The sequence below is a fragment of the Solanum lycopersicum genome, chromosome 3, assembly GCF_036512215.1.
Source record: "Solanum lycopersicum chromosome 3, SLM_r2.1".
Lineage (NCBI taxonomy): Eukaryota > Viridiplantae > Streptophyta > Magnoliopsida > Solanales > Solanaceae > Solanum > Solanum lycopersicum.
In genome coordinates, this window is record NC_090802.1 from 50,272,138 (window position 1) to 50,284,184 (window position 12,047).

At 29.2% G+C, this 12,047-nt stretch overlaps 1 protein-coding gene across 1 annotated transcript; it reads left to right on the forward strand.

Annotated features, from left to right (window-relative positions):
• Positions 1 to 2,493: 2,493 nt before the first annotated feature.
• LOC101250380 (protein EXORDIUM-like 3) lies at positions 2,494 to 3,929 on the forward strand. Its single transcript, XM_004234893.5, has one exon. The coding sequence runs from the start codon at positions 2,717 to 2,719 to the stop codon at positions 3,764 to 3,766; it is 1,050 nt and encodes a 349-aa protein (XP_004234941.1). The 5' UTR covers positions 2,494 to 2,716; the 3' UTR covers positions 3,767 to 3,929.
• Positions 3,930 to 12,047: the final 8,118 nt, after the last annotated feature.

The following is a 12,047-nucleotide window of genomic DNA, read 5'->3' on the forward strand; positions in this document are numbered from 1 at the left end:
TTATGTTAGTTAATATTGTTTCTATTTTATGAACATTCTATAAAGTACCTTGATATCTTGTCTCGTCGAATTGTTCGAGAAGTCATATACATTTATTTTGTAAATATTTTCTAATCAGTTATATTCAAAATCGAACCGTTAATGATTAAAATCGATAAAAATATCTTATTGATTTGGTTATTAACTTAGCGTGTTTAAAAATAAAAAATACATAAAATCGAACAAGACCGACTATACACACTCCTAACCTCATTGTAATTTCATTAGTGGTCGAGAATATCTTTCTAATTTTATAATCATTGATAAAGTGTATAAAAATAATGCATAATAGACTATATTAATATTTGTATTAGTGGTATTTGTATTATTTAGATTTGTATTAATTATGCATAGGTTACTTGTGTATCCACTATTTGATTTGATATATCAAAATTAAACTCACCTATTATATAGGGATTGTGATTGCATGGAAAATCTCCTTTTTTGCCTTCCCATACCAAAACAAAGGGACAGCACCACCTGCGGTCCCCAAAAAGCGATGATGGATTAAAAGACGTGCTACTTACTTTTAAATACCCAAAATACCCTTTTTATCCTATTTCCCGCTCAACTTAGTATAGTTGCTCTATATATATTAAAGAAATTAAAAATTCTTCGGTTATATTTTTGGGATATAAAAATATTTTCCATCAATAGAATATATATATACCCTTTACTCTAATAAAAGACTAAATAGAGACAATGTAATCTTAATCATTGATATGTTATTTAAATAAGTTTTGAATGGTAGAGTCCATATATTTATGGGTTCATTTGAATTGACGAAAAAATATATTATTTTTACTTGATAAAAATAACTTTTTAGATATATATAATAGATGTCAAACTTATTTTGGCTATTTTGTATGTGTATTTCTTCATATGTCAAATCTTCTTGTTAAAAATTCTGACTCTATCAGTAGATATATACGTATATGCTAATATATAAATTTAAATATTCTAATTTTCAAATGACAAGAAATGATATCCCAAAATATAACGATATATATCTTCATACCTATTTACGATAATTTATGAATATATTTATTTATTTTTCGTAAAATATGATAGTCGCTGATCAGATATGGTCAGATAAAATGACGACGATGAACATCATTGATATGAGGTTCCCTTTAGGGTGGGGCCCTTCACCGTTTGTGGGTCCCACTTTTTCTCTGCCTCTACACTTTTAAGAATCCCTCTGGACTCCATTATCCACCTCTAACAACACCTTGTTTGGATGCTTAACTTATTATCTATCGTTTCATATATCGTCTGTTGTATTTTTTACTCATAATATTTGAATAATTAAATTGAATATATTATGTTTCACTCTTGTGCAATTTCGTTTAAAAAATTAGAAAGGCGCATTTATTAAAAAAAAATTTAATATAAGATAAGGTTATTAATTTTGGGATTAGTAATGTAACAATTTTTTTTTAATTGTACTATTGAATTGTTATGAAATTTTCTTTTTATATAATTAAGTCTTACTCACAAAATGTCAATTTTCAATTTAAACAAGATAAATAATCTACTTTTGAGATTGAAAGACGGTACACAATAATAAAATTGAATAAATAATCTACAATTACACATGAACATTGTAGTCTATAATTTTAATATGTATGAAATTTTATAAATTATTCAAAATATAAATAATCAAAATGCGACATATATATATATATATCAATAAATAAAACATTCAACTAAGATAATAAATGATACATGGTGATATAATTGTCTTTCTATTTGTAAACGTTAAACAATTTACATTTTAAATATTATATTTATTTCTAATGAACTTATTTAGCAACAAACAACTCTCTAAATAATAAAATTTGTAAGGTTAAATATTCAAATAAATTTACTAGTACTAATACAAAACATAAAATCAAATAATAGACAAATTGATTAAAAGAATTTGAAGGGTATTCATTATACATTCCATAATATCATGTGAGATATAGATCCAAATTTTTTTATCAAATATAATAGTACTAAATAATACAATATAATACATAAATGAGTTGTTTGATGTGACTAATATGGTATAATAATTCAAAAATAAAATGCAAGACTATTTAATTATACATTTGGTTAGAGGTATCAAATAATAATAAAATTATTTATCCTATCATTTATACATAATGATATGGTAAGTATTTTTATATTAATAACTTATTTCAAAATAACTTGTTTCAATCAAACAATAACAACAAAAAAATATCTTCTACCCTTAAAAAGTATAGTTATTATTTCTCTGTCCTTTTTTTCTTTTGTAACATTTTAATTTTGATATTTTTCACATGATATGTTTAAGACAATATAATTAAATGATAAATTTGTATATTTGACGTAACTTTAATTAAGAATCATAAAATTTAAAATTCTTTTTTATATTTTTAAATTTCATGCCAAGTCAAATCAGACCATTCTTTATAAAACGGAGAAAGTATATATATATATATATGTATAAAACAAGAGGTAGTATCAATATGCAATAACCCCCAAACAAAGCTATAGCTAAAGCAAAACTCCCTTACTATTCAACTTATTTTTTGTTTGTTTCTACCTATTTGAATTACTCACTTTTTGTAATAATTTGTGCATATAAATACCCTTTATTATTCCACTCCCACACTTGATACTTTCTTCTCAGCTACTACTCTTCAACATGTCCCCACATTCCCTCTCCCGCCGGCCGGAAGCTCCGGTACCGGTAATCTTCTATTTTTTCGGAGCTGTCTTATTCTTTTTCTTCACTTTGCCTGTAAATGGGTGGCGTCCATGGCCCAACCAGAAGCCAAACGCCACTGAATTGATCTACGGCGGGTCCAAAAAGTATGAGGGGTCATCGGAGTTTGTCCATTTGAAATATCACATGGGCCCTGTTCTCACTGCAAATATTACCGTTTATCCCATTTGGTACGGCCGGTGGGGCAACTCCCAAAAGCGGATTATCCGCGATTTCATCAGCTCTTTCTCCGCCGTCGAATCTAAACACCCTTCCGTCGCTGGTTGGTGGAAAACCGTTCAGCTCTACACCGATCAAACCGGAGCCAACATTTCCCGCACTCTCCATCTCGGAGAAGAAAAAAACGACCGATTTTACTCCCACGGTAAATCCCTTACCCGACTGTCCGTACAATCGGTGATAAAATCCGCCGTCACCGCCCGTACCCGTCCATTACCATTAAACCCCAAAACCGGCGTCTACTTATTACTCACTTCCGATGATGTATACGTTCAGGATTTCTGCCAAAACGTTTGCGGATTCCATTACTTCACTTTCCCTTCCATCGTCGGTTACACTTTACCGTACGCTTGGGTGGGTAACTCGGCTAAACTCTGTCCGGGTACATGCGCTTACCCATTTTCCGTACCCAGTTACATGCCGGGTTTCAAAGCTGTAAAATCCCCGAACAACGACGTGGGTGTTGACGGAATGATAAGCGTGATTGCTCATGAAATTGCAGAGGTATCAACGAACCCATTAGTTAACGCTTGGTACGCAGGTCAGGACCCTAGTTTTCCGGTAGAGATTGCGGATCTTTGTGAAGGGATTTACGGTACCGGCGGCGGTGGGTCGTATACAGGGCAAATGTTGAACGGAGAAGATGGTGCTACATATAATATGAATGGGGTGCGAAGGAGATTTTTGGTTCAGTGGGTGTGGAATCATATTTTGAATTATTGCAGTGGACCTAATGCACTTGATCAGTAAATGTTTTGTTTACAAAATTCAAGCATTTTGGTTCTTATTTATGTTTAAATTTTGGGTTATTGATGCATATTAATTAAGCTCTGTTTTTTTTTACTATAAGATATGTGTAGTGTAATAAAAATAGTTATAATTTTGTACACAGAGTTGGTTCTGTTTGTCAAAATTTGAATTGGTTTGTACACTTCATTTTTTATTTGTAGGATTTCTACTGTATCATCACATTCCCCGTAGAGTATTCAAATATTAGGACTTCTGAGAAAAGTTGGTAGCGTTTGTCTTGAATAAAGTGTTTGGCATGAAAATTTTTGGTGAACTTTGAAAAGTACGTTTGTATATAATTTGAAATTTTAAATAAAAATTTAATGACATAATTTGTTTTTTAATATAATATTGATAAACAATCATGTTTTTAAATTTACTAAAATAGACTAGAACGAAACAAAATGAAAAAATCGACCCTACTGAATTCAGAGTTTCTCTTTGTCAGTGACTCACTCAAAACGAGCAAAATACATAAATATTTAATTATGCAAAAAAAGAAAAAAAAGATGTTTTGAATCAAATAATTAACTTAAATGTGCAGAAGAATAGTTCAGAACTTTTGTAATCTTAAAATGAGAGGAACTCCTCTATTTATAGATAACAAAGTATAATGTGAACAAATTATAGTTAAATCATACTGCAAATATCACAACTCTTTGGAAAAGTAACAACTTTTCGAAAAGGTTACAACTGTTCACGAAAGCCGCTACTCTTCATCATAATTTTTCATAAAAGTCACAATTTTTTATAAAAATCGCAACTGCAAAAGAAATACTTATAAAATTAAAAGATTAAATACCAATGTAATATGATGTGTTTTGTGTTATAATTCACATCTTATATATAATGTTTTATGTATGTCATGTAATATAAAATATATATATTTATTTAATTTCTTAAAAGGTAAATTTTCATTATGGTTCATTGACAAATTACCCGTTTATTTTTGTTATCAAAATCAAATCAAGCCGTTTTACCAGTGCTACACTGCTACTTCATGTTGACATAATTAGACAAATGTTACCGCTGCAGTCGTTTGGTAGGCGAATAAATAAGAATATCTATCTTTATGAGATTAACTATTATTTCTCTATTTTTTAAAAAATAACTTTTTTTAGTCGGTTTAAGAAAAATAACTTTATTTTTTGATAATATATTAATATTGATTTTTTATGTGACATATTTAATGTCACAAGATTAAGAGAAATTTTGTATCTTTAATATTACTTTAAATTAGCACAAGATTAAAAGGAAAATTTTATACATTTTACATAATTTTAAATTGGAACACAAGATTCAAAAGTTTTCTTTAACTTTTTAAATTTTGTGTCAAATCAAACTAAATCATTCTATTTGAAACGGAGTGAGTATAACTTTTTATTTATAAATGTAATAAGTTAATTTCATATTTTAATATAAATTATGAAATAAAATATTGTAGAATTAATTAATATTTATAATTATATACAGGATAAAGTACCTTTATAATATATTCTTGAATTAATTATTCATCAATCGTCAATCGACCCTAAAATCTCATTTTAGAAGAGGTTTTTTAATTACTTTATAGATCAATTGACGTGATGGATAAAAATAAATAGTTTCAAAATAAAATTGTTATGTTTTAAATAATTTATCTCATCACTTATATCACAGTTGTAAGATAAATTATATTATACATAGTATATTAATTTATATTAAAATAAAAAATTCTAAAATAACTTATTTCTAATAAACGACCCTGAGTGAAAGATTATAATCACGAATTATTCTCAATTTCTTTAACTTTTACTACTATCCAATATCAACGATGATCATTTTTTTTTCAAAAGAAGCTAGTTGTGAAAGTGATTGTTAAAGGGTTTCGTTGAGATACTGATTAGTCAAGAGCGGAGCTAGAAGTCATGATACAAATTTAAATTTTACTATCAAACAATTTATTTTTACTAATAAAAGATGAAGTACATATAAATATCAAATAAAATATTATTTTAAATCATTATCCTAAAATTCAAAAATCATATTAAAATTTAATTTCGATATCAAACAAAAAAGTAAAGTAGTAAGTAAAAGAATGTTTATATATGTCATCCAAATTAACTAAAAGCACAAGTAGAAGGAACAAGTTGAGAGAGAAAACAAAATCCAGGCTGTCTATTTTATCTATGAGAAACTCTTCTACTGAAGTTGACTCAACGCTATCTTTGTCGATGATTTAACATATGCTACATTATATTATTAATGCTATAATATTTAATTCTTATACTTTTTTCAAGAACACTTTTTGGTTAAAAAAATAATTATTTTTATTATCAAATTTAAGTTTTATCATAGAGAATTACATATTATTTTATCTAGGGCCAGCTGCTACGTCCCAGCAAGTGAAGCCCAAGCACAGGTCCTAATTATATTGAAACTGCAAAACTCTACTCTCTCCGATTCAATTCGTTTACTTGATTTTTGATTCATCATAAAGTTTTTGACAAAGTAAATATTAATTTTTAAATTTTATAATATTAAATATATTATATAAAAAGTTAGAAGGGAATCAGAGAGTTATAAGAAGGGAATATTATTCTTTAGTTAAATTAGTCCTGATTTATATAGCACAAAACTTGTAAGATTGTGGTTAAATATATAATGATATAGGTCATTTTCTTTTAGAGTAAAACGGAAATTATTAAGTTATATTATTTTAAATATAACAAAGTGCCTTTTTTTAGGTAAACTCAAAAGAAATTTACGTGACATATAAATTAAATAAGACAAAGCATTATGTACTCTTAAATACCAACAATATATAAATTAGGGTTAATACATTATTTACTCCACGACCGTCTAATCAATTCTCCGTTATGTAGCTCTTCTTGAGAAAGCTTTCCCACAACGATGTTTCCTCAAACTTGTGTACTACACATTTTCTTGATATTTGACCACTTTTACGAACTTGAATTTGATGAAGTGATAGAGACTGTTTTATCCTTAATAAAAGATTTCATATTTAAGTTCGATATTTTATTAGAAGAACCATCTCAAATAAGCTCAATACGTAATCCAAATTTAGTCGGAACATAGTACCAGACACAGAAAGAAACATAAAAATCACTTTTCAGTCAATTAGTGTAATCCACGCACCAACAAAAATGGGTGATTCAAGAATAGTGCTCAAGAATTTGTTTGCCAAGTCTCTTTCTAAGTGGGAAGCTTAGGCCTCACACTCCACCACATTGTTTGGTTTCATGTTTCAATTACCTTAAATATATAGAATGTTCATATAATTTGAAAAAAAATAATCATCATTTTAGATCTTATCTATGAGATTATATTAAGTACGTTATCGTTAAGATGGCAATTTCTCATTAAAAAATAATAAATAGAGTATGTTACGTTAGAGGGGTATAATCTAATATTATTTCTTTTGTTTTTCATCCGAGATTTATGTTTGCATTAGAGCTCCAACTAAATTTAAATTGCAGATTGCCGGGCCAATTTACAGTGGCACTCCACAATACAATTTTCTTCATATAAAAGACTCAAACTCGAGACAACCACCATTGCATCACAACCCAGGTTGGTAAATCTAATACTTTCTCCGTTTAAAAAAGAATGACCCTATTTTCTTTTTAGTCTGTTTAAAAAAGAATATCCCCTTTCCTTTTTTGGTAATACTTTAACTTTAACTATCCACGTGACATGTTTAATATCACCTGATTAAAAGACATTTTAGTACATTTGACATAATTTTAATTTAGAACCACAAGATTAATTTTTTTTCTTTTCTTAAATTTTGTTCCAAATCAAACTAGATCATCCTTTTTAAAACGGAGGGAGTATTCATTTGCTCCCACTAAACAATAGATGGAGTATTCATTCCTCAAACAAAGCAAAAGTAGGGACCCTAGCAAAAGGTGAGACAAATTATTCTACTATTAGGACATACATTTGATTAAAGATTTGATAAAAATATGATTAATGTTTAGACAACATTAGTAGTAGTGATTAATGAATGACAACAATAGTCAATAGTAGGAAAAAGTATAATAGCGGCGCCTAAAGGGAAGCTATTTTTTGACCCACCACACCATGAGGGATAAAATAAAAAGAATATATTTGTCCTTAAGTGCCTCGATGTTTGTAAATTAATCCATAATTATGATTATAATTGATCATATTTTGCTTTAACTACTTGATTAGCAAGTTCCATATCCAATCTACTTTGGAATTTCCATTCCCTTTACTTGTTTGGATGACAGCTAGATTTGTGTGACATTATTTTTTAAATGTTTCTTGCAAGTTGGAACCAATTAGGTGAGAAAGTATTTGAATAATAAAATTCTAAAAATAAACTTTATTATTATTTCGACAAATTGATAATTGAGGTTTGTTCGTTATAATAGTTAAAACGTAATGTATAAATTTGAGTTAAATATCATGCATAGAGTTGTTATATTCAACTTCGTGTCAAAATATGAAAAGTGTGGTAATATATTTGGCTGAACTTAATGACAAAATATCTGAAGCGCAACATTATATATTTGGAATGCCAAGATTATAATTTTAGTAAGAAAAATATTCAAGGCTAACCTTTGCAAATTATTGTATGTCCAAAGTGCAACCATTACTTAAACAACTTCCAAAATCACATATTTGTTCACTTTGAGCATACAATTACTCAATTATTTATTGATTCAATTTATTTTAATCCGTTCAAATTAATTTACGACCCCGAGACCCTAGTACAGAGACAAAGTGGCAGGGAAGGCGAGACAAAAATACTAGTAATTTTTTTTTTGAGAAATAATATTATGGTCAACTTGGTTAAGTGGGTAAGAAGAGAATAAGGTAAAGGACAAAGTCCTAATGGGATTTGATGTTAATGGTTTGGCTTTAAAAGGGCAAAGCTGGAGGCAAAGAATGACAACAATTAGGGACCTCTCATTGTTACTTTTGACATCAAAGACAGCTTCCTGGGTTTTATATATCATGTACCTATCACCTGATAATCCTAGTGGTCACCAACGTGTTAGGATATACTATTAACCATGCGTTTTGATATAGTATTAATATTGAACAATTGTTTATTTATTTATTCAATTCAATAAAGTGTTACATTAAATAGATCAATTGTCATATATGTGTCTTTAACTTATATAGTAGATGATTTGGTGTATAGAGTTTAAGCTTATACACAGAAGATTAAATCATCAGTTCTTATAAGTTAAAATTTATAGTTCACAATCATAGATGGAAATTTGGACGAAATCATCAGAAAGATTGTAGCACGAGATTAAATGTAATTTATCTTGATTATGAGAATGGCATAGTTCTAACTTCTCGTGCTAGTGCATTTGGTATGTATTGAACGGGACCAAGCAGAGATAGTTGTTTTAGACTGACTGATAAAAACATATTCTCTAAACTATTAAATGTACTTATATTCTTAATCTTGATATAACGATTATGATCTGTATATATTATTTATCATTTTGATTTATTAAAAGGTGAGATTCTAAGATGGGTCAATATGCCTAGTAAATTGGATGATAATAATATATATTGGTGAAATAATTAGTTAGTTGATGGAATCCATGTCTCACTATAGAGATTGATGATACACCTTTTATGAGAAGCTTGTAAGTTTTCATGTGTAAACCCGGCCGGTATATTTATGAATCTGGCACATGAAATAAGTTAAGTATTGCTCTAAAAGAATTTAATCATTGAATTAAATTCGTCAGTAATTTAATTTATTGATTAGTATCAGTAATCTTAACATGGGGAATCAAATAAGTGTTTAGTGGTGAATTTCGAAATAAATAGAGGAGTTCAATTACGAATTTTTAGTGTAATGATTTGTAATTTATTATGGTAAGAATAATTTAAATTAATTATTTAGAATTATTTCCATAATAGGAAGCCTCAGTAATAAATTCTGTGGTCCCTCCAGTGCCCAATTTAACTAGAACTCAGAATCCTATTTTCTAGTAGAAGATGGAAAAGTAGCGTTCTTTTTCTTTGGAGGAAAACGTGTGTTTTCAAGTTCTCCTAAAAGAAAAAGAATTGGTTTTTCCTCTCCTCTTTGGACTAGGAAGACATCTCCTAAAAGGAAAAGAATTGGTTTTTCCTCTCCTCTTTGGACTAGGAAGACATCTCCTAAAAGAAAAAGAATTGGTTTTTCCTCTCCTCTTTGGACTAGGAAGACATCTCTATAAATAGGGATTTTTCTAACCTAGATAAAAAGAGAGTATTCTATACAATACTTGCCCACCCAAGTATTGAGTGAGTTCACTTGTTGATTGGGATCACTGTAGAAGACTATAGAACTGGAGTTGGATTTACTTCAAGATATCTGCACACGCTTCAAGAGGTTATTCTGCGTTAATTTTCAGCATACTTTGTATGTTATAACTATTTGTGATTGTTATTTATATTCATGCAAGATGTATGATTCTGGAATGCTTCCGCTGTGTATGCTATTTTCTAACAATTGGCATCAAGAGCCATACTTGCATCTTTATACATAACCTAAAATATGCATATGTGAAATTATATGTATGATTCGTGATTGTGAATTTTGTTTTATCACGAAAAGGACAGAACGGATAAAAACTTGATTTGATTTGTTTTTGTTAAATGCATACGGTAATAGTTACTTATGAAAATTGATTTGTAAGATTTGATAATATTTTCATATTGTCATGCACGGTGTTCTTCGATGGATAATTTCAAGAGAAATTTTTATAGCTGCACCGATCAATTTTTTTTGTTGTCTTGTGGCAGCACTTATGTGCAATTGTATATATCAGATTTGTGTTATGGCAAGGCCAAAGAGAAGCATACCACGCCATGGCAGCAATACATGATTGCATGTGTGATTTATGTCTCGATTATGTGGCTGTTTTTGATATAATAAAATAAAAAGGTTAATTTTTTTTTGGCTCACATGTTTCAATATAGAGAGAAACCTTTGATTTTGTACGACTAAAACAAAATAGTATGACTGTAGTTTTCTTGTTCACATTATAGGCAGCCATAATTTTTTTTAATCAAAAGGTGTATTATTGAATATATATGAGATGGTACATGGAATGTACGAAGATTTGGTGTGCGTATATTTTCTTTCTGAAAATTTTTTTATATGAAATTTGGAAGAAAATAAATGGTGATGAGTAAATTTTTTACCAAGATTAAATATTAATGAAGTATTAAGTTTATGTGTTGGCTTAGACCTTCCTCCCCATCGGATGAATTTAATACAAGTCATTACGTATTTAATCGCTAGTTTGACAATTTGTATTAACTCTCCTAAGCTGAGTAATATATGATTGGATCAATGCAACTAGAGGATTTTCACTTGACTTAAAGTAACAGTAGACTCTCCAACTGAGTTAGGTCTGTATAAGTTTATAAAGTGAATAATCGGTCATTATATATGTATATTGTATGAATAGTTCTCCAATCCCAACGATTGGCTATTTAAGATGCATGAATGTATATGTATATCATGAGTTTGAATGTAAATATTCAATGTTATATGACTATGTTATTGATCTATTGTAACTATTTCTTTAATCTCAGATTCAACATGTCTCCTTTTAATCCCATTAGTACTATTTTGGGTCAAAACAAACTAGAGGGTTCTAACTATGTTGACTGGAGGAGAAATCTTGACATTGTGTTAACTGCTGAAGAATATAAGTTTGTGCTTAATGAGGAATGTCCATTGAAACCAAATGATCAGTCTAGTGATGAGGATAAGTTAGCTTATCAGAAATGGCGCAAAGCTGATGAGATGACGCGATGTTACATTATGGCTTCAATGTCAAATGTTTTGCAACATCAGCATCAAGCTATGTTGTCTGCTTTTGAAATTCTGGAGAATCTCAAACAAATGTTTGGAGACTAGGGTCGATCAGCTAAGCAGACTGCCATGAGAACTCTCATGAACACTAAGATGGTTGAAAGCACTCCTGTAAGAGACCATGTTCTGAAAATGATAGGTCTTCTGAATGAACTAGAGGTTTTGGGGGCTGAAATTGACAATGACTCCCAAGTTGAGATGATATTGCAGTCTCTGCCTGATAGTTTTCAACAATTTTGCCTAAATTATAATATGAATAAGATGAGTTTATCTTTGACACAATTGTTGAATGATCTACAGGCGGCAGAGACCCTTGTCAAAAAAAAACATGCACCATCAATGACACTTAATATTGAGAAAGGTTCTACTTCTAAACCG